The following is a 23,882-nucleotide window of genomic DNA, read 5'->3' as shown; positions in this document are numbered from 1 at the left end:
TGGAATTGATGCATAAACCCCACTGTACACACAGGTGCACCTGCCTCCACCCTCTCCCGCTGTGAGGAACCAAGGCTATGTTTACTCGGCAACGAAACAGTCTGATCCTTGATCCAGATCTCACGACAGGATGGTGTGTGCACAGTTGGCTAGCATGTATGTTTGTATGCATACATATACACTTGTATACTGGTATATACATGCTACCCAGGTATATATGCACACTCATAAAGACTCACATAAATAACTGTGGTAAGGTAACTCGTTAACTTGCAAGTAGGATCTCAGACCTGTCAGAATTTCAGACAAAATACCAAGAAATGGATCAACAGAAGCAGTGGGATGTCTCAAGATCAGGGTAAAAGGATGATGACTCCTCCCCGCTCCCACACCCCAGCCCCCCTCGCCACGTTGCTCACTTGCTCTGATGAAACAAGCTGCCATGTTTTGTTCAGCTCTATGGAGAGGCCCGGGCTTCCCTGGTGGCATTGAGGGTAATGAACATGCTTGTCATTGCTAGAGACCTAAGAGATGCCAGTTCAATCCCTGAATCAGAAAGATCCCCTGGAGGAAGGCATGGCAACCCACTCCAGTACTCTTGCCTGGAGAATCCCATGGATGGAGGAGCCTGGAAGGCTGCAGTCCATGGGGTCGCTGAGGGTAGGACACGACTGAGCGACTTCACTTTCACTTTTCACTTGCATGCATTGGAGAAGGAAATGGCAACCCACTCCAGTGTTCTTGCCTGGAGAATCCCAGAGACGGGGCAGCCTGCTGGGCTGCCGTCTATGGGGTTGCACAGAGTCGGACACGACTAAAGTGACTTAGCAGCAGCAGCAGCAGGAGCCTGGTAGGTTACAGTCCACGGGATTACAAAGAGTCTGACATGCCTGAGTGACGACTAAACAATAAATGGAGAGGCCCACATCACAAGGACAAAGGACAGCCTCCTGCCAACTGCCCCCAAGAACTGAATCCAGTCCCCACCTCATGTGTAAGCTTGCAAGCACATCCTTTTCCATTCAGGCCTTGAAGGGACCACAGCCCCAGTCTGGTGAGACTCAGTATCAGAGAACCAACCTACACTGAACCATTAGAAATGGTGATGTAATAAAAGCTGTGACAAACCTAGACGCCGTTTTAGAAAACAGAGACATCACTTTGCCGACAAAGATCCGTCTGGTCAACGCTCTAGTATTTCCAGTAGTCATGTATGGATGTGAAAGCAGGACCATAAAGAAGGCTGAGCACCGAAGAACTGATGCTTGTTTAACCGTGGTGTTGGAGAAGACTCATGAGAGTCCCTTGAACAGCAAGCAGACCAAACCAGTCAATCTTGAAGGAAATCAACCCTGAATATTCATTGGAAGGACTGATGCTGAAGCTGAAGCTCCAGTACTTTGTCCACCTGATGGGAAGAGCTGACTCACTTGAAAGGACTCTGATGCTGGGAAAGATTGAAGGCATGAAAAGAAGTGGTCGACAGGATGAGATGGTTGGGTGGCATCACCGACTCAGTGGACATGAGTTAGAGCAAACTCTGCGAGATGGTGAAGGACAGGGAAGTCTGGCACACTGCAGTCTATGGGGTCACAAAGAGTCGGACATGACTGAGTGACTGAACAACAAGAATAAGGCTGTAGTTTTAAAACTCTTAAGTTTTAGGTTAATGTCCACTAATACGTGCTCTTACCTATCCTGTAAAACTGCTCAGATGCATCCCATATGTGAAATGTTAGTCACTCAGTCATGTCCGACTTCTTGTGACCCCATGGACTGGGACTTGCCAGGCTCTTCTGTCCATGGGATTCTCCAGCCAAGAATACTGGAGTGGGTTGCCATTTCCTTCTCCAGGAGATCTTCCAGACCCCGGGATTGGACCCGTGGCTCCTGCATTGCAGGCAGACTCTTTATCATGTAAGCCACCAGGGAAGCTCAAGCCTGTTGATTATATAATATTGCCCCTAACACCCTCACCTCCCCCACCCTTCAGCTTCTCATACAGTGTTAACAGACACAAAAACAACTGGAGGCCCAGTCAGTCTTCTCCATTCAAGGACAACTTAGGTGATCTGATATAGGGGTCTCACACAGGCAACACTGCTTTTCAAGAATTTATTTTCAAGTAATTATACATTCACCTCTTCTTCCTGATTTGTGATCTAAAATATTTTCCTTCCCACTCCTGATTAATCGTTCACAGGCAGGAGTGGGGGCAGTCAGGGGGTGTGCAGCTCTGCATGAGCACCTTTGCTCTGGGAAAGGGGACAGGGCTGGGACCACGGGGCTCCCCAGGAAATCTAGGTGGGTGGGGGATCCTTCCCTAAGGCCCTAAGGTCCAGGGGAAGGGAGTTGGGTCTCCATGAGGTTGCAGGGCTGAGCCACCACACCCACTGTGATGAGGATGCAGAAAGGACAGCAGGGACAGAAGGGGAAGGTGGCCCCAGAGTGGCAGGAGGCTCACAAGTGAGGGGCCACAGAAGAACCCCAGCACGCAGGGCCCCACCAGCCCTTCCCAACAGCTCTGTCAGAGCCAGTCTGCACCTCCAGGGAGCCCAGCAGGCCCAGACAGGACTCAGAGACACCACAGAGGGGAGGCTGTGCAGGAGCCTGGCCAGGCTGGGGCCTCTCTCCCAGGGGAAGAGTGGGGAGGAGGTGGACAGAGGAGGGGCTGAATTCCAGTCCCCCAGGAATCTGGCATCTGGAAATCTTGAGTCAGAGCAGAAGACACACCCATGCAAGATGAGCCTGAGGCATAAAGGGGAGAAGGAAGGAGTGGGTCACACAGCAAGAACACATCCCTGTACCCTTCACTCAGAACTGCTCCAGAGAAGCAGAGGATGGGGGAAAAACACACACATGCCTCTTTTTATATAAAATTACATATTTAATTTGGTCACAAATTTATAAAATTGTATTTTTATCAAAAACTATATAATTTCACAACATCTTGATAGTTTTTATACTTTTTATAACATTCCACATTTGTCAAAATGTATAAAATTATATATAAAATTTTAATATTTGTATATAACATCACATATTTAATTTGGTCACAAAGTCATAAAATTGCATATTTATATAAAATTGCAAAATTTTTATGTAACTGCCATGTAATTTGGTCACAAATTCATCCAATTGCTTATTTATATAAAATTATAAAATTTTTATATAACATTGCGTATTTAATTTGGCCACAAATTCTTTAAATTGCATGTTTATAGAAAACTGCAAAATTTGTATATAACACCGAATATCTATTTGGTTCAAAATCATAAAATTGCACATTTACATAAAATTATAAAATTTGTATATGACATTGCATATTTAATTTGGTCACAAATTCATTACTGAAGAGAAACCTGAAGAGACATCCAGTCTTCAAGTAAAACTTTAAATGGTCACATTTGCACTGGCATAAAGCAGTAATGCTTCCCGGATGGCTCCACAGGCAAAGAACTCGCCTGCAGTGAAGGGGACACAGGACACGTGGGTTCGATCCCTGGATCAGGAAGATCCCCTGGAGTAGGAAATGGCAACTCACTCCAGTATTCTTGCCTGGAGAATCCCATAGACAGAGGAGTCTGGTAGGCTTAGTTCACGGGGTCGCAAAGAGTCGGACACGACTGAGCGACTAAGCACCCATCAGAAAGCAACAAAGGAGTCAAGTTTCACGTTTCTTGAAGGTTCTCATTAGTTAAACACACAATAAATGGGTACAAATGAATATACATGACAAATACTGACAAGGCTGATACTCTAATGGGCACTCAAGGAAGTCTTCTGAGAAAGGGACAAGTGACCTGACACTTGACTATTTACTTTTTTAAACTGTTTTACAAATGCACATGCTTTTTGTAATATGTAGGTGACAGTTTCAAATTTTATTGTATCTTATTTATTTTAGCTGTGCAGACTCTTCACTGCAGCACACAGGCTCCTCTCCTGTGATGTGCAGGCCCTAGAGCACAAGGGCTCAGTTGCGGAGCACATGCTTAGTTGTGGTGTGTGGGATCTCAGTTCCCAACCAGAGACTGAACCCGGGCTCCTTGCATTGGGAGTGCAGAGTCTTAACCACTGAAGAATTCATTTCTATCTCCTTCTGGGGATGAAGGCAGAGTGTCCTGCACAGAAGGAACTGCAAAGACAGGAAACACCTGACTTCCAGGAAAGGGAGGGACATCAGGGCCAGAGGGATGTAGCACCAAGACCACCGGGGTCGGCCATTCTAAAAACACAAGTGAACTCCACACACTGTATCCATTTGTACCTACATTTTAGGCAATTCCAGTTTTGACCACACCAGTCACATCAACCTTAGGGAAGACAACATACAAGCCTTGAGATGGATTAGACCAAAAACCTCCCTGAGAATTGCTTCTGTCATTAAATTATCCTGCAGTGACTGGAATACTATGGAGAAGGGTTTAGCAGAAGTAAAAAAAAAAATTTTTAATTAAAAAAAATACAAAACCCTAATATAGCAGGCATTTTAGGTCAGTTCTCACAGTATTTAAGAATCAGCATTTCTGTGTCTTTTCTGCAGAAGGTCAAAGCTTACAGAGGGGCTGAGATCCTTAATCAGCCAATTCAAACACAAAAAGGCAGTTCTGGGCTCAGAGCACCAGTATCAGGGGGGGCCCATCTAGTGCAGAGCAAGCCAACACTGAACATAACCCAGGAGCCCGTCCATTCTTCCTCCCAGAAACTATGGCAGATCCCTGTCCTCTCTTCCTTGAGCCCAGATGCAATGAAGGTCACTGATAAGAGCAGACGTGACACAGAAACTATCTGACACTCATATCTAACCCACGTCCCACCCTAACCTCCCAGATGAGCAGGAGGAAGCCCGGGGAATGACAGCCCAGTTCACGGTCACCAGACACAGCATGGTGGTGCCACTTGCCCTCCTTCTCTGCTCACTTGTTAACATCTGCCTATGAAAAATACAAATATTCACCCAACTATAAAGTTGACATGTTTAAAGCCTGAACCCTAAAGAAGTCGCCAGGCAATCCCAAAGTGGTCAAATTCCCCCAGCAGTGGGCTTGCTCTCCTTTATCGGTGTTGTTGTTTTGTAGGTTTTTGTTTGTTTGTTTTTGCCTCATGGCTTGTGGGATCTTACTTTCTGACCAGGGATTGAACTCAGGGCTCTCAGGGCAGAGTCCTAACCACTGAACAGCCAGGGAATGCCCTCCTTTTGTATTTCTAATTGCTTTGGATTGCCAGCACTCAACCAGGTAGCCCACATAAACTTAGAAATTATATTTGCAAAATGTTTTTCTACACATATAAATATATACACAAACATAAAAGTACCAAGACATACAAGATGTTTGCACTTTAATGATGTATATTACAAGTTATGGGGCCTCCCTGGTGGCTCAGTCGGTAAGGAGTCTGCCTGCAGTGCAGGAGACCTAGGTTCCACCCCTGGGTAGGGAAGATCCCCTGGAGAAGGAAACGGCAACCCACTCCAGTACTCTTGCCTGGAGAAACCCCATGGACAGAAGAGCCTGGTGGGGACAGTCCATAGGGTTGCAAAGAATTGGACATGACTCAGTGACTAACACCTTCATTATAAGTTACATCATTAAATGCATACATACTAACATGAATGACAAATTTCAAACAAATACAAATAAAAACTAGAAGTCTATTAAGAGTGTGTCCTGAACTCAAAGATTGAGGTCCTCAAATGGTCAGGGCACAGCAGAGCCTGTCTCACTTTCTTCATAAACATGTTAATACTTTCCTGAGTTCTGCAGGCACTCTTGAACTGTCTCTTTTGTCAACCTTTGCCCCAGCATTTCCAAGGCATCCATCGGGGTGTTGACTGAGGTCCCCTGTCCCTTCTTGGTGACTGGCAGTATTTCACACAAGGCATCCGAAGAGACCCAGGCCTATTCTCTGGTCACATGGATCTCATTTCATGTGAGGCCCAACTGCCTCAGGAGCGAATCACAGAAGACACAAGGAAAAGATAGCTGCAAACTCACTAAAGAATACCTTCAGGCCTAGGTTGGGGGAAAGTCACAGAGACAGAGTTGGAACGGGCTTTCACAAAGGCCAAGGACCCTCAATTCAGGCCTAGACTTCAGGATGGGAACCTGAGGAGCTCCCCCTGCTGGTAATCCTGCTGCTCTGCGCCCCTGACCTGCTTCCCAGCAGCAAACAAGCCACACCTGCATTGGGCGTTGGACTTCGCCAGCACCCAGAGCAGTTGGGGGCAGTCCAGGTCAGCAGAGAGTCCTGCCCCAAGCAGGGGATGAGGGCCCATCTGGAAGAGGTGACTGCTGTCACAGAGGGAGAAGGCATCTGTGATAGGAGACAGAGGGTGGGACAGCGAGGTGCAACAGACCTCAGAGGAGGGCACCTGCCTTTCTCAATAGGGTGAGGCCCCCTGGCTGCCACCTCTGCACTGGGGACAAAGCAAAGGCCTGGAGGGAGGAAGGTCTCCGGCCTCACACCCGGCTCGGCCTCACTGCCTGACACTGCGGTAGAGCTGGATGGGGACAGACTCTGAGCAAGAATTTAACCTTAAAATGGAGCAAACACCACCCGCCTCATGGACTGTGCTGCAGATTCAATGCTGTGTGTGTGAAATGCTGTGCACACCACCATCCACAGTACATAAGGAGGGCACCCAACACAAGTTTATATTCTCTAACAGTTACACTGAAAACACGAAAAATAACAATACTAGTTTTCATAAAATATGGTACTAACTCAAAGTATTCTAAAAAATTTCCTTTCAATATGTAATATAGATAGCTAATGGGAAGTGGCTTGATAACACAGAGAGCTCTGTGATGACCTAAGGGAGGTGGGATGGGGGTGTTGGAAGAAGGCTCAAGAGGGAGGGGATATATGTGCACCTATGGCTGGTTCATGTTGCTGTACAGCAGAAACAAGCACAACATTGTGAAGCAATTATCCTCCAATTAAAAGTAAGTTCAGAATTTTTTTCACTGCAATATGTAGTGTTAGTTGCTCAGTTGTGTGTCTGATTCTTTGTGACTTCATGGACTGTAGCCTGTCAGGCTCCTGTCCATGAGATTCTCCAGGCAAGAATACTGGAGTGGGTTGCCATTCCCTTCTCCAGGGGACCTTCCTGACCCAGGGACTGAATCCTGTTCTCTTGTATTATAGGCGAATTCTTTACCATCTGAGCCACCAGGGAAGCCCCTCAACATGTAATCAATATACCAAAAAAAAAAAAACCTGTTAACGAGACAAATTACAGTCTTTTATCTGCCAACTCCTTGAACTATAGTATCGAGTTATATACTACAGCTTATAAGATTTAGCCACAGTTCAGGCGCTCCACGGGGCTTCCCAGGTGGCGCCAGTGGTAAAGAACCTGCTTGCTAATGCAGGAGATGTAAGATGTGGGTTCAATCCCTGAGTTGGAATGATCCCTGGAGGAGGGCATGGTAACCCACTCCAGTATTCTTGCCTGGAGAATCCCATGGACTAAGGAGCCTGACAGGCTACAGTCCATGGGGTTGCAAAGACTCGGACATGATAAAAGACACTTAGCATGCATGGACAGGCGCTCCACAGCCTCCCTGGGCCAGGGGGTGCCCTGCTGGACAGCACAACCTCTCGGATGTCTCAGAGTGGGTCAACCTGGCCCTGAGCAACCAGGGAGGAGAGAGGATGGTGGAGGAGGGAAGGACAGGGAGGTGTTAGGGGCCACTGTTAGAGGTCAGAGGGGTGCAGGGTGGCAAAAAGAGGAGGGGGCAGGGAGGGAATTAGAGTCCTGATGGTTCAGGGACAAGCCATCCCCTCTCTGAGTTGCTCTAACCACTATGGAGATAGAAATTAGGACACTGTCCCTCCTCCCTCCACTCCTGATCCCCTGCCCAGGAGAAAAACACTCACTTTCAGTGGCGTCTGTTGGAACCAGCAGCCATCTTCTCCTCTGAGATCCTTCAGGTGCTGCTGGTTTCTGTAAAACACAATGGAGAGCAGCCTTGGTCTTAACCGGGGGTCCTAGATTACAGAACTGAGCCTAGTAAACCTTGTTCTGAAATTCTGGCAGATGCAGCCATAAGCAAATCAAAACCAATGCAGGATCTTTGAAGGGAGCAGACAAAAGAGTCATTATTTTATATACGATTGTATTCTTATAAAACTCTAATGGTTCAACAATAATACTTAAATGTCAATGTGTGGATGGATGAATGTTAAAAATTATGACAATAAATTCTATAATGAATTATGAGTTGGATAAACTCATAAGGTTATAGAACACTGTAATGCATAGATACAGCCTCAACAAGAAATGAGCAATTTACCAAAGAAAAACACACATGGAGTTGAGGTATTATAAAACTCTTAACTTAAAATGCTAACTCTTTTCATAAGAAAAATATAGAATAGCTAAAAGATCTCAATTCCTCCTAGATTAATTTATAAATTAAGGTAATACTCAAAAACCTCAAAACTATTGAAATGATATGACCCCAAACTGTAAACGTCTCTGTATGTGTGTGTGTGTGTGTGTGTGTGTGTGTATGTGTGTGTGTATGTATACATATATAATATACACATGTTTAATCACTCAGTCATGTCTGACTCTGCGACCCCATGGGCTGTAGCCTGCTGGGCTCCTCTGTCCATGGGGATTCTCCAGGCAAGAGTACTGGGGTGGGTTGCCATGCCCACGTCATATATATATACACACACACGCATATACATAGTGAAAATACTTCTATATGTTGACAAAGAAATTTTACTTCAAGTAGATTCAACTTAACAATATTTTTGAATTAAATGTAAAATTCCCACTATGATGAGGAATGGCTTAAAAGTATGTAACAGTCACACAGAAAAATATTATGTAGCTCTGACTCCATCACTGGGTCAGTCATGGGAGGAGTGATTACCCTTCGCCTGCCCTGTTCTAGACGAGGGATGTGGTGACAAGACAGATGAGAAGTAGCATCAGAGCTGCCAGTGGACCAGAACAGGGGTTGGGGCTCCCTTCCCTCCATGCCCTGGTCTCTTTCCAGAGCAGGGGATGGGCTCCCTTCCCTCCATGCCCCAGTCTCCCTCAATCACCACCTCCCCAGAGAAGAGGAGACCTGACCCATTGCCTCTCCCTGTCTCTACCACAGTACCAAGCAAGCAGAAAGGCCAGAGCCCCATACTCACCAACAGACAGTCTGCTTGCTGCATTTCAGGACTGGGCGTTGTCTTCTGCAGCTTCTTTTTCTGCCAAGGGACCAGAATGGAAAGTCAGTCTCCATTGGTCAGCCTGTTGTTGTGTGCATGGTCCAGAGCCCCAGACCTTCCTGGGGGACATAAGCGCCAGAAAAGGGCCTCGAAAAAGCAAGGCACTGACCTAGGAGTCACAAACCCACAAACCCCTACAGTTTCTGGGGGGACAGTGGGTTCTGCCTTCCCACCTACACCTGTGCTGTGCCCCCCAAGTGGGCATAGACTCAGCACATCTGGGCTCTGCTGATGGCACCCAGACTCTGGTGTGATGCTAAGGGGAACTGAGCACCCCTGCCTGACACCCCCCACGCCCCAGGCTACAGAGTGAGGGTGTCTCAGACAGTAAGGACAGGGCCAGCGCTGCCAACCAGCCTTAGGACAGCTCTCAGCAGGCCAGTCTCCCTCCTACATTCAGCCTAGAGCCCCCAGGCCAGTTGAGAGAGTCAGGGACAACAGCATAGGACAAAGCGGGGACCGTGTCCACCCTGGGCTTTGCTGTGATGCAGTTACTGAGGGTCTGATGCCGCCAGATGCTGGAGAAACCAATCACCTTGTGCCAGCACTCATTAAAGAGACCTAGAAGAGAAGAGACATCCACTGAGTGGTGGGGAGGGCGCTCTTGCCGCACCTCCCTTCCTAGGGACAGGGTGCAGGTTGGGGGCTCAGACACTGAACAAAGCCCCAGGCCTGTGACGCAAGCGGGACATTCTGAATCTGGAGAACCCTCAGGGAGGAGAAGAGAAGGGAGAAAATGAAGTAAAATGAAACCCATGTAAAAATCTCTGTGCAGTGCTACTGAACCACCCTCTTCTCCTGCCTCCTCCCACCAGACTCGGCCAGGGGGAAGAGGGGACCGTCAGCTGAGTTGGGGGCCCGATGTGATCAGTTTTATAGGACCAGGTGAGGTGGGAGGAGGAGGGGTTTCTTGGGGAACAGATCAGAGACAAGCCAGGAGGAACAGGAGGATTGGGTAGATGGAGGAGGGAGCCAGCACCATCTCCTTCCCTTCTAGAACCTCACCTTTCAAGCAGCACCATACCATACATCCGATTAGGAAAACGGTGATTACAATTCCAGTTACAATTCCAATCATCAGGCTTGAAGGGCCTGAGGAGGGAGAGGGAGTCATGGGTAGTCTCTGGCTCATGGTTGCTAGCTCTCCAGGAACTGGGGCCTCCCCATGGGCCAGGGTACCTGATTCTTGGTCCACACACTTGATATTGCTCCAGAGGGTACAGTTCATGACCATGACCTTCCCATCAGGGCACCTGGGTACAGACACAGGGGGACCCATCAGGGACAGCTGGCTGGATGAGGAGAAAGAGGGGGCAGCCTCCCGTCCTGGGTCCCCTGACAAGACAGTGGAGGGGAGACAGGCTCTTGCTGTCTGCAGGGTAGGGTCCCCTCACTCCCTCTCACTGGGCGGGAGAACAATCCAGGATTGTGTACTACGGCTCCCGGGCTCCTACTGAGTGTTCAGAGCTGTCCTTCAGGAGCTGGGCTTCCTCTGCAAGGCCCGCCTGGCCTCCCTGGGCTGCACGGGAAGCTCTGTGAGGCTGGGGGGGGTGCCTCGTCCAGCTCAAGGGTCAGAAGGGTGTGGGCACAAGTTTGACTCATCCTCCAGTCAAAGTTGAATATGAGGCCCTCTCATCCACCTGTTGACTCTTCCTACCAATGTCAGCCAACACTGGAGCATCAGAGGATAGTGAATTACTATTGGCCCCCAAGTCCCCAAAGAGGAAAGATTCAGGTGCTACTGGGGAACAAGGGGCTGGGTGTGAGGCCTGTCGAGTTGGCTCCGGTTTTATAGGAACCTTGGAGGAGCACACACGTGGCCTCCTCATGACTTCTGTCTGCTGTCAGCACTTCGGGCTTTCTAGGCCGCTCCCGAGGAGACGTGGGAAGGGGCCACTGGGAAAGCCGTACAGGACAAACAGTGGTGGTAGGGAGCACCGCTGCAGGCTCAGGAGACCCCACAGGCACAACGAGCTCTGGGAGGTGGGAGGGGCTTCACGGAAGCAGGAGACAGAAATGGGTACAAGGAAACTGGGGTCTCCTGTGGGTTGGAAGCCCCCATAGGCTCCTGTGTCTCACCCGGTGCTGCATTTTTGACAGAATTCAGGTGCATCTTCTCCACGGAAAGTGCCAGGTTTGCACTGACACTCAGAGTCCTTGGTCGGGGTGCAGTGATTTTTTTCTTCTTCTCCTAGAGACCAAAGATAAGGTTTTGAGAGTGTGTTTCCCTCATATGTCTCTCAACCCTTCTTCACAACCCAGATCTCCATCCACTCAGTTCAAGAAGTAATTCGGAGGGCTTGCTGGGTGGTCCAGTGGTTAAGAATCCGCCTGTCAAAGCAGGGGACGCAGGTTCCATCCCTGGTCTGGGAAGATCCCACATGTTGCGGGGCAGCTAAGCCCGTGTGCCACAACTACTGATCCTGTGCTCTAGGGCCTGTGCACCACGATGAAAAGCAACAAGGAGTAGCCCCCCTCACCACAACTAGAGAAAGCCCTTGTTCCGCAACAAAGACACAGAACAGCCAAAAATAAATGAATTAATCTTTTTTTAAGTAATTTTGTGGTCATTTTCTGTGGCAACACACATAGACCATCCATAGAACAGCCACTGTTCAGGCGTCACCAATAGAGGCATAAAAGGGACTGTGCATCATTACAGATTGCATCAGGGTTGGGAAGAGAAATGAGAGAGCCCAGAAAGAAGTGGGCTGGGGTGAGGTGTAATCTGAGACGCTGTGGATGGAGAGGAACCCTTGGATGATGTCTCAATGGGTGATGCCCTGCCACAGAGGCAGAGGGACCTCAGGTCATGAAGGCTGAGAGAGGGGGAGACCCCAGAGCAGAGGGCATGGCGCCTGCAGGAGCCTGGCCCAGGATCAGACACATGACACAGCTCAAACCCAGCCCTGCCCCACTCCCCCAGGCCTTCTGCACTGTTACCATCCAGCTCCCTCCATCAAGGGACACGTTATTCTCCTCTTTCCAGCTGTGTTCTGAAAGACTTCCTTACCAGTTGGCATGCGTTATGCAAATAACTTCTGTTTTCATTATTTTACTGACCTAAGACAAGATGAAAACCTAGCTGGGCTGGAAATCAGATCTCTGACTCCTCGTCCCATTTAATCCCATCTCATCACCCAGCACCCTAACTGCAGGCATGGGGGACCACAGGTTCTGTACCTGATTTGCAAGTCGTGCAAAGTAAGCAAGAAGGGAGGGTGTTTGAATGATTGGTGTAGTCTATCCCATCGGTGCATGGGGCACAACCTCTAATGGCTTCTTCCATATAGAATCCTGGGAAGGAAGGGAAAAGCTGGTGAGTAAATCCCCGCAGGATTCCCTGAGGCTGCCCGTGTGGCTGGGGAGGCCTCTTTTGGCCATCTGTGGAATCCACAAGGGGAACTCTTCTCAACCGGGCTTTCATCTTTTGATTCTTCATCTAACACATACCCTAGACGAGTACTGCCAACAGAAATATATTACATGCCACACATCCAAGTCACATTCATAGCTGGCACATTAAACAGTAAAAAGAAAGGCCAGGACTTCCCTGGTGGCTCATTGGTAAAGACTCTGCCTGCCTATGCAGAATACATGGGTTCGATCCCTGGTCTGGGAAGATCCCACAGGCTGCAGAGCAGCTAAGCCCACGTGTCACAAATACTGACCCTGCACTCTACAGCTCGGGAGCCACAACTACTGAGCACACAGGCTGCAACTACTGCAGCCCATGCACCCGAGAGCCTGTGCTCTGCAACAGGAGAAGCCCCCCAGGGAGAAGCTCAAGTACCGCAACTGGAGAGCAGGCCCCGCTCTCCACAACTAGAGAGAGCCCATGCAGCAACACAGCCTCAGCACAGCCAGAAATAAATACACAGACATGAAGACAAGGGTTGGAGACCAGTCCTAGAATCTACCTGGTGGACATAACTTCTGCTGGGGGCTCCGTTCCAGTGGGGCTGATGACTGCTGGTGAATTTCATCCTTCCTTACAGACATGGCTGAAGCAGCTTTGACCTATGGGGACAAAGCAGGGACAGGCATGAGTGGCTTCCACACTCTCACCCCTTCTAGGATCCACCCCACATTTCCTTGACCACTACCTGCAAAATCAAACAGAACTGGGACCTTGCTTCCCAGCTCTAAACTCTCATTCATGTTTGTTCTTTGGCCTTTTGTGCCAGCAAGTAACTTACACTTAAGTTTTTCCCCCTGTATTTCTTCCTCTTAAAATATGTTTATTCCAGAAAGTATGTGCTCAGATACGTCCAACTCTTTGCAACCCCATGGACTGTAGCCCATCAGGCTCCTCTGTCCATGGGATTTTCCCAGCAAGAATTTGGAGCGAGCTGCCATTTCCTCCTCCAGGAGATCTTCCCGACTCAGGGATCAAACTTCAGTCTCTTGCATCTCCTGTGTTGGCAGGCTGGTTCTTTACTACTAGTACCACCTGGGAAGCCGAGAAAGTACGGGCAAGGAAAATTTTTTTTATAAGAGAATACAGAAACCATAGAGATCCCTTGGATTAGAGAAAACATCCATTATTTTGTGTCTTGACTTCTTCTATTTGACCATATGTGTGAATACGCTCAGGCTCTCTCTTTCTTTCTCACATGTGTGTGCACACATACACATACATTTTCACAAATGAGGGTTCTGTCATGCATACAATTTTTCATAATCAGGATATAGAATCACATATTGAGTAATGGACTTGTGGCTTTAATCCAACACGTGGTCCCCAAAAGGAAGCTGTCAGTGTTCCACAAAATACCAGAATCACATGGAGAAAGAAGAAATAGCAATACAGGGCTTTTAGCCAAGTCTCTGTGCTAAAACGGAGAAGGCAATGGCACCCCACTGCAGTACTCCTGCCTGGAAAATCCCATGGATGGAGGAGCCTGGTGGGCTGCAGTCCAGGGGGTCGCTAACAGTCAGACACGACTGAACAACTTCACTTTCACTTTTCGCTTTCATGAATTGGAGAAGGAAATGGCAACCCACTCCAGTGTTCTTGCCTGGAGAACCCTAGGGACGGGGGAGTCTGGTGGGCTGCCGTCTATGGGGTCGAACAGAGTCGGACACGACTGAAGCGACTTAGCAGCAGCAGTTAGCTGCTGTGCTAAAAATGACACAATGGGCCCAGTCTGAAATCACTGGAGCCTGAGGCTTCCACCAGGATTAATGTGTTGATGATAGTGTTCTGACGTTCAGGGTTGTATTGTCATTTGGGGGGAGACTGTCCTCATTTGTGGGAAATATACATTCAAGTGTCCAGTCATGGGATCTGTCATGTCAGCAGCTATGTTTCAGATGATACAAGAAACAAAGGGTTTTGTATAGTTTTGTAACTTTAATCTGGGAGTGATTTAAAGTAGAAAGTGACATGAAGAGGAAAAAAAAGAAAGAAAAACAAAGTTAAAGTGGAAACAGCTTATGTTGAGCCCAGTTCAACTGCCTGGATCTAAACAAGATAAAATGCCACCTGTTAAGTATTTGGGGACAGCTAAGCTCATATGTGTCCCCTAATCATCCCTTCCCCAGTCCGGGCCTCCTCCGAGTCACCCCAAATTGGTGGACTCTCCTTTCCCTGCCCTCACAATCCTATGCCTTCCTTTCTTCCCTGGTTCTCCTCTCACAGACTCTCTCCCTCAATGTTTTGCTACGAACAGTTTCAAACATCCAACAAAGTTCTAAGATTCATTCACTAAACTCTTATATGCTCACCACCTAAGTTCTGTAACCTAGGTGTATCACATATTTCTTTCTCTATCCATCCCCCTCTGTCCATTCTCCTAAGTGTCTCATTTTTATGATGAAATTCATATCTGCAACTCTTAATACATCGGCATTATGTCAGTAACTCAAGCTCAGTATTTCTTTACAGTTTACTTCAATGTTAAGATTTCCAAAGAAAGATGTGCACAATCTTAAGGATACCATTCAAAGAGTTTTTTTTGTTTGTTTTGTTTTGTTTTTTAATGCATACACTTGGGAAATCCAAACCCTCTATCTAGATCATGGAAATTAGCTTGCTTCAAAACATTCCCTCATGCCCCTTCCTCAGTTATCCTAATCTCTAATGTGACTCCAAGAGGGAGTGGCCTTCATCATATGGAGGAAGGTCCCTTCTACCCTGATAAAATGAGACTTTTTTCTGACAGTAAAGACTCTGCCTGCAACACAGGAGACTCAGGTTCAATCCCTGTGTCAGGAAGATGCCCTGGAGAAGGGAATGGCAATCCACTCCAGTATTCTTGCCTAGAGAATTCCATGGACAGAGGAGCCTGGCAGGCTACAGTCCATGGGGTTGCAAATTGTTGGAACACCATGGAGCAACTAACACTTTCCCCTTTTCATTACAGGGGGTTAAGTGTCAGTTCAAATTCTTTTTCGGCATCTGTTAAGCTGTTCATATAGTTTTTCTCCTTTACACTGGTTTGTGTGTGTGTGTGTGTGTGTGTGTGTTACATTTTTAATTAGAGGATAGTTACTTTATGTGATGGTTTCTGCCATAGTTTTTAAAGATCTAGAATTTAGTTAACTATTTGCTTTGTAAAGGAATTTTGCCTCTGCTTTTAGGAAGGGTATTTAAAAGTATTTTTTCTTCTTCTCAAATGTTTCCGTTAGGTTTAGGTATTAGGGTTATGTTGGCCTCAGAAGAACTAGTGAAGAACTCCTGTTGTCTGAAAGAATTTGTGTAAAGATTTTTGTTAGTTCTTTTATGGTCTGAATTTTTGTGCCCTCCCCTATGTCCTAACGTGGGGGTCTCCTGGTTATCCACTCTCAGTCTCAGCAATCTCATGGATCCTTGAAACACTCTACTGGAATGGAAGAATCAAAACCATGACACTGTGGTGCCCCATCTTTACTTCTTACACTGGGAAAGTGTTAAAGTTCAGTGTGCAAGTGCGTGCGTGCGTTAGTTGCTCAGTCGTCTCCGACTCTTTGCGATCCCATGGACTGTAGCCCGCCAGGCTTCTCTGTCCGTGGAATTCTCCAGGCAAGAGTACTGGAGTGGATTGCCATTCCCTTCTCCATAGGAACTTCCCAACCCAGGGATCGAACCCTGGTTTCCTGCGTCACAGGCAGATCCTTTACCGTTTGAGCTCAGTGTGCAAGGGTGCAGGGAAATAGGGCACCCTTGTGGACTCCTGGTGTGAGTTAAAATGGTCCAGTCTTCTTTGGGAGAACAGTTTGTCACTATCTAGGCAAAAGTGTAAAATTATCTAACCCACTGACCCAGCAACTCCACTTCTAAGGAGTTACCCAACAGACAAAGCACATGGCTACACTGGATACTTGCCAGGCACCCAGACCCATTCATCACATGTTCAACATGAGTCCTACCTATTACAGACCGATACTTTAAAAACGAATTCTATACTTCTTGTGAATACAAAATGCTATTTCTTTCCAGATTTTTGGTACTAATTTGGTCAATGAAAGATGCATATTTTCACGATTCCTGTAACTTTGTTAGACCCTCAAATTTTTTTTTTTTTATTTGACCCTCTAAGCAGCTTTGAAAAGAGCCTCAAACAATGCAAGAAGGCGGTGCCAAGTGTGCACATTTTTCCCCATGGTGAGTTTCTTAAAAATGCACACTCAGGGATGGGGAAGCCTTGTGGGCTGCCGTCTATGGGGTCGCACAGAGTTGGACATGAGTGAAGCGACTTAGCAGCAGCAGCAGTGCTGAAACACATCCAGAGCCTCCAACTCCCCCTGAAAGAAAGTGGTGAGAATCTGACCCAAACTGAGTTGATTGGTGGTTTCTATTCATAAAGTGCAAGGAGCTGGAAGCAATTTTGAAGTTGTTCTCCTTTCAGAGAAAAGGAAATGTAAGGGTGCTTAAGGCAGTGGTGGGGGGAAGATGGAGCCTACACTTAATGATTTACAAAGGGCACGTTTTAGAAGATACATGCAGTGCAAAATAGCAAAAGAGAGAGAAAAGAGTGAGGAGGGTATGCAGAGGGAAAAGGCAAAGGAAAGGAAAGAAATGACGATCTGACGCTTCCAGGGCCTGGGGCCAACCCAGAGGTCAGGCTCTCCAAGGAGCCAGATCTTCCAGGCAGCAAGTAGACGCCAGGGATCCGCACTCCTCTCGGGCCCCCCACCAACACGCCGCGAATTGGACTTGCCCAGGCGGGTCCTGCAGGGATTTGCCCAGCCAGGCGCGCCCGGGCCTTTTCCGGGCCACCAAGAGCGCCTTTTGGAGCCAGGACTCGCAGCGGGAACTCACCAACAACAAGACACCCAAGACGGTGAAGATGAGAGCCCAGGGGCCCCGGAGTCGAGGCCTGGGGCCCTGGGTGCACCCTGCCCGGGAGCTCGAGGAGGCTGCTGCCCTCTGTCCCCGCTGCCCGGTGCGGTCGGGGAGCGTTCGCTGTCCAGGATGCCGCGGGGTGACAGCCTCCAGAGCCATCAGAAATGAAAGTGTGTTTCGTGGGGCGCGAGATCACCCCTGCGAGGTGCGTGGAGCGGACCTCAGCTGTTTAAGCTTAGCCTACCTCTACTTTTATACCACCCCGCCCTGGGATTGTGCCACCTGCGGTAGCGAATGAGCCAGTGCTTGCTGATACAATCATTACCACTTCCCGCCAATCACGCGTGGCTCAGGAGAGGAGCCCGGGCTTTACCAAAAGGGGAATTTCCGCCAGTGAACCGCGTGTGACACGGTTTTTCATTCAGGGCCAGGCAGGTCTGTGCCTTTGGGAGGCGGGGACAGGGCACCTCCCACGTGCTCTGTTGTCATCTGGCCGGAGAGACTCAGAATCTGCGTTCCAGGCAGGTCCTAATGCCCCACGGGTTGAGAAAATGAATAAATCACCTGTCTTCTAACTACTGCCTTCTGCCCACTCCCAGCTTCTGCTCCTCCCCTCCCCGCCCTTCATTGACCAGGGCCCCAAGGAAGCCAGAGAACATGGACAGCCAAGAAGGAGATCCAAGAGGTGCCCTGTACTGTACTGTAGGGGAGTGATGGGTCAACTAAGAAATCTTGAATTGTTAGAAAAATGAGGAGGTTGCCAGACTCACTTGCACTTTCTGAGATTTAAGTACTTAGGAAATGAGACAGACCTGGTGAACCTTTTTGCCCTGGGCCTATATCATATAAATAGTGTTAATAATCACTTTACTATAGAATTACAAATAAGTATTTATTTAAAGGCAAAGAATTGTTTAGTTGCTAAGTCATGGCCAACTCTTTTGCAAGCCCATGGACTGTGGCCCGCCAGGCTCCTCTGTCTATGGGATTTCCCATGTAAGAACACTGGAGTGGGTTGCCATTCCCTTCTCCAGGGGATCTTCCCGACCCAAAGATGGAACTCAAGTCTCCTGCGTTGGCAAGTGGATTCTTTACCACTGAGTCACCAGGGAAGCCCCCAAAGGCAAACGATACACACCATATTTTCCTGTTGTGAACTCTACTTTTCAAAGATCTGAAGTATCATTAGCACCGGTTTCTAAGTTTACTTTTTTCACTTTTATTTTATAAACCTGAAGTTCTACCCAACAGAACATTTTGGAGTCTGATGAATAACTCCCCACCCCAATATAAGTGGCATCCAGGAGAAAGAAGGTGGCCTGGCTGTGACTATGTAGTTGAAACACTTTATTTGCAGATGAATACATCCACCAAGTCCTATTTTTTATGTTCACAACTCTGAATGTCTCTGATTTCACAAACTGGGCTCACCATTCACATTGAGGCAATGCAGCACTTCCTATCATCAGGCTCAGAGAAGGGTCCAAGTCACCCTGGACTGTCCCATCTCCCTAGTTTGCCAGGATCAACAAGTTACCAAATCAGGATTTCCCTGGTGCTTCAGTGGTTAATAATCTGCCTTTCAATGCAGGGATCTCAGGTTTGATCCCTGAGAGGGCGAACTAAGATCCTACATGCCTCAAGCTACTGAGCTGGCACACCCCCAGCTACTGAGTCCTGCCCTCCACAACTAGAGAGTGCATGCACTACAAGGAAAGAAACCCACAGGATGGAAGGAAGATCCCCCCTGCTGAAACAAAGACCCAAGGCAGACAAATCAATAAATACTGGCTTTTAAATAAAATCTATTTTTAAAAAGGTACCATACCACCTTTGATGGTACCTAAAAAGCTAGCATTCACTCCTCAGAGTTCCCAGTATCTTCTTCTACTCTTCCTCTCACCTCCCAGAGGGTCTCTGATATGTGTGAGCTCTTCCCACGGACTCCATACTTCTGCTGTTCCTGAGCCCAAGTCTGTCCCCCATACTTCACTGGTGCTGGGCTCTCTATCCTATGAGGGTGTGAGTGCTTATGACAGCAAGGCAAGTACAAATTGTTTGTTGTTTTTTTTTTTTAAAGTTTCTATCAAAGTCTGTTACAGCACCTTTCAGATTTAGTCATGCAACATAAAAAGAGAAAGGAACCCTTATTATGAAAACCTCTTCCACTGAAAGGAATAATCTACTCTCAGATGAGCCTGGTTCCAAAAGGAGTTAAATCCCTCTCTGCCTTTGCTTTCTGGACAGGAAGCGCCACAGGCCTGCTTCCTGTCAGAATGTTGCAGACTGGAAACAAGGGTTTCTGTCTTGGGCTGCCCAGCAGCCCTGGGAGGTGTTCTCGAAGTTGCCCCCTCAGAAGCCTGGTGGGGGCCCAGGGTGGGGAAGAGCTTTCGTATGTGTTGTTTGTCACAGCAGTGCCCGGCAGCCAGACCCTGTATTGGATTGTTTTTTTTCTTTTTTTAAATTGTGGACCAGAATACCAACATGTCCACTAAGAGCTCTGAGGTTCTGATCATCCAGAGTCAATAAATCCCTGTGTGACTTGAGGGAAGTTTGGGGTTTTGTTTGGAAAAATTTTTAAATTAATTCATTCATTTCTGGCTGTGCCGGGTCTTCATTGCTGCGCACTGGCTGTTCTCTAGTTGCGGAGAGCAGGGGCTGCTCTCTGGTCCTGGTGGGCGGGCTTCTTATTGCCCTGGCTTCTCTTGTTGTGGAGTACAGGCTCTAGAGCCCAGGCTTCAGAAGTTGTGGTGCAGGAGCTTAGTTGCCCCGAAGCATATGGAATCTTCTCGGAGCAGGGATCGAATCCCTGTCCCTGCTTTGCCAAGCAGACTCTTAACCCCTGGACCACCAGGGAAGTCGGAGAAAGGTGTTTTGTTTTTTTTTTTTCCATTTTATTTTTTGGCTGCCTTATGGCATGTGGGAACTTAGTTCCCTGACCAGGGAGCAAACTTGTGCCCCTGCAGTGGAAGCACAGACTCCTAATCACTGGACCACCGGGGAATCCCTGGGTTTTGTTTTGTTTTTAATTTAAAAATTTAAAAAAAGGTACACTTTGTCCCTTGACCCCTGAGGCCTGAGGCAGGTCTTTTGTTAACAGTCCAACTAGGGGAGGGGGGAGTCTACGCTGGTCCTGGGGAGGGGAGCTGCCAGAGAGAACCCAAGGCAGATTGGATGCAACTGATGACTCGGGCTGGTGGAGGTCCTGTGTACCCCCAGCCTCATCACCTACCATGACACTGAGAACCAAGAGGAAGCAAGAGACATTTTCACCAGCCCCGCAAAACCCTCCCCAGTCCCTGTGCTAAAGCCTGCAGTCATGTACTCTCTTGAGTCTGTTAACTCTCAGTTTACATCCAGTCCTTTTTTCTTTTCTTTTTGCCTTTTGATCCTCTTCACCCATTTCTCCCACCCCACCCTGCTGCCTCCTACTTCTGGCAGCTATCAGTTTGTTCCCTGTATCTCTGAGCTTGTTTTTTTTAAGACCTCACATATAATAGAGATTATATTGTAGTTGCTTTCTCTGTCCTGTTTATTTCACTTAGCATAATGCCCTCAAGGCCCATCCATGTTGTCACAGATGTGTCTTCTTCAATGTCTTCTTTTCAATATGCATATCTTTTACCTCCATGGTTAAATCTATTCCTAGAAATTTTATTCTTTTTGATGCAATTGTAAATGACATTATTTCCTTAATTTCTCTTTCTGCTGGTTTATTATTAATATAAAGAAATACAATGGTTTTTTTTATGCTGATTTTGTATCCTGTAGCTTTATTGAATTCATTTATTCTAAGAATTTTTGATGGAGTCTTGAGGGTTTTCTATATATAAAATCATGTATCTGAGAACAGTGACAGTTTTACTTCTTGGTTTCCTATTTGGATGCCTCTTTTCCTTGCCTAATTCTTCCTGCTAGGACTTGCAGTACTATGTGGATAAAAGTTGTGAGTGGGGCATCCTTGTCTTTTTCCTGATCTTAGGGGAAAAGTTTTCAGATTTCCTGTGAATTATGCCATGCAGAGAACTTCCAGATAAGGAAGACACCTCTAGATCAGCAAAGGGTACTTCTTATTGCCCTTTAGTTACAATCAAAAAACATTAAACAAGATTCAAATACCACTAGGCTTCTCTCAGACCTCTCTTGTGAAGGAGTTATGCTTTCAAAAGCCCAGTCACATGTGGGATCCTCCCCTTTAGAGGAAGGACACAAGAAGACACCAAAACGAAGCCGCTTTGGAGGGAGCAGTCATTGTAACCGCCATTACTCTTTCTCCTGGGGCAGCTGAGAATGGTATGGGTGACGTCATGTGTCACCCCATCACCTTTTTGGGGCATCTTCTCATGGGCAGATTTCTCCCTGTCCTTAGCTGCAGTCAAGAGCCAAACAGGACAGTGCTGGAGAGAGACTGCTCATAGGAACCTTTATGTATTATCTGATTGTTGCCATAATGGTATGTTTATTTTCTATAACAGTTAGTGCTAGTTGCAATCTTGCTAAACTCTTTGCAACCCTATGGACTATAGCCTGCCAGGCTCCTCTGTCTATGGGATTTCCCAATCAAGAATACTGGAGTGGGTTGCCTTTCCCTCCTCCAGGGGATCTTCCTGATGCAGGCATTGAACCCAGGTCTCCTGCATTGCAGGCAGATTCTTTACCATCTAAGCCACCAGGGAAGCCAGGAAATGCAGGTCCCTGCTTTCCGCTACAGACCAGGGCATACAGGATGGGGGTGAGCTTTGTCTGGACCACTTCCCTCCCACGGGGTCTTCCCTCCCTACGGTGATGACATTCCCTCTCTGAAGATCTCATGCTCCCTCTGAAGGTGTGAATACTCTGCCACGGTCTGCCCTCATTCACCTGCAGAATTCTGAAGAGCTCTGTACAGACCTGCCCCTGTCCCAGCCCCAACATAAAACCCTCTGACTTCTCAACTCCAGTCCTGGGCCTGACTTTTCTCCATCATGGGGCAGAACAAGTACATGGAATCAGTTGTGAGCAACCCTGACATCATAGCTCCCCCAATCTCCAGACCGAAACGAACAAACTGTTGGTAAGAACCAAAAGAGTGCATGGGTATTTTTATGTGTGTGTGTGTGTGTAGGAAAAAATACCCCTCTAGGTTAACCCAGATATTCTATTTCTTCTAGGAAGCCCCATGTTCTAGTAAGAACATCATCAAGAATCTAATATAATCTATTTTCAAATATATTCACAAGTTCTTGGCTCTCAGGATGCTGGTGATTGAGGTTTTTGGGAGAAAGGATGGTTGAAAGGCTCCAACATAACAACAGATACATGCCATCTTGGGAATGCACTTATCTTCTCACGGTTATCTTCCTAACTGTTAGAGAGCCCCACAGGAGATGGAGTGTCCATGTTGGGGTGGGGAGATTGGGGAAAAAGTGAAATGTCAGGAAAAAAGGTACAGAGCTGGACGATGGGAGTTTCCTATTGTGAGCTGTCACAGGACATCTGGTGCTGGTTTGGAGGAAAGCGGGGATAACTGAGCAGGAGCAGACTGTGGAGCAGAGGAGAGATGGCACTGGAGGGCTGCCATGGCTTCAGGGTGAGACAGCGGGGCCAATGGGCAGGGGCAGAAGGGCAGCCCCTCGGAGTGGATGCAGCTCTGTACTCAGCACCTTGGCTTTGGGTAGGGGACAGAAGCCTGACTGTGGAGCCTCCTAGCAACTCAAAAGGGAGAAGAGCTAGGGCCTAAGGTCCAGGACAGAGAGAGAAAAAAAAAAAACGGGTCTCTGTGAGGTTGCAGGGCTGAGTCACCAGGCCTACTGAGAAGGTTACAGAAAGGCCAGTGGGGACAGAAAGAGAAGGTGTCCCCAGAGTAGCAGGAGGCTCACAAGTGAGGGGCCACAGGAGGACCCCAGCAAGCAAGATACCTTCCCGACAGCTCTGTCACAGCTAGTCTGCACGTCCAGGAGCCTAGCAGGCCCAGGTGCAACCCGAGACACCACTGGGGCAGGCTGTGGGCAGTCAGGCCCGGCTGGGGCCCCTTTCCCAGGGGAAGGGCAGGGAGGAGATGGACGGAGGAGGGTCTGAATTCTAGTCTCCAAGAAACCTGGTGCCTGGAAATCTTGAGTCACAGCAGGAGACACACTCATGCAGGAACAAAGAGGGGAAGGAAGGAGTGAATGACCCAGCAAGAACATACACCCCTGCCCCTGTGCCACTCACAGCTTCTCCAGAGGAGACTGCAAGGAGGGGGAGGAAAGTACACACATGCTTCTTTTTATATAAAGTTATGTATTTAGGTCATGGATTCATGAATATACGAGTCTCTTCTAGCTAGTGGATAATGTAGCTATTTCTTGTATTGTTTGATAATATCAACAAACTCTTCAAAGGGATCTCC

The 23,882-nt window shown here is 47.8% G+C and overlaps 1 protein-coding gene across 11 annotated transcripts in view; it reads right to left on the bottom strand.

Moving 5' to 3' along the window:
- The window catches only part of LOC784541 (tumor necrosis factor receptor superfamily member 10A), a 102,201-nt gene that overhangs the window by 4,345 nt on the left and 73,974 nt on the right, over window positions 1-23,882 (bottom strand). For 3 of the 11 annotated variants that reach the window (XM_024989230.2, XM_010808048.4, XM_005210270.5), the window contains exons 1-9: window positions 17,489-17,739; window positions 13,164-13,263; window positions 12,427-12,540; window positions 11,323-11,434; window positions 10,423-10,496; window positions 10,249-10,335; window positions 9,638-9,804; window positions 9,163-9,222; window positions 7,888-7,954 (exon numbers count right to left, since the gene is read on the bottom strand). In XM_024989230.2, coding sequence (XP_024844998.1) covers window positions 7,888-7,954; window positions 9,163-9,222; window positions 9,638-9,804; window positions 10,249-10,335; window positions 10,423-10,496; window positions 11,323-11,434; window positions 12,427-12,540; window positions 13,164-13,263; window positions 17,489-17,671 — 964 coding nt within the window. In that variant the 5' untranslated portion in view covers window positions 17,672-17,739. The other 8 variants (XM_005210265.5, XM_005210271.5, XM_005210266.5 and 5 more) reach the window with 8 other exon arrangements.

The sequence above is a fragment of the Bos taurus genome, unplaced genomic scaffold (genome assembly GCF_002263795.3).
Source record: "Bos taurus isolate L1 Dominette 01449 registration number 42190680 breed Hereford unplaced genomic scaffold, ARS-UCD2.0 Leftover_ScbfJmS_752, whole genome shotgun sequence".
Lineage (NCBI taxonomy): Eukaryota > Metazoa > Chordata > Mammalia > Artiodactyla > Bovidae > Bos > Bos taurus.
The sequence above is the reverse complement of the archived record's forward strand: the minus strand, read 5'-3'. Positions and strand labels throughout refer to the sequence as shown.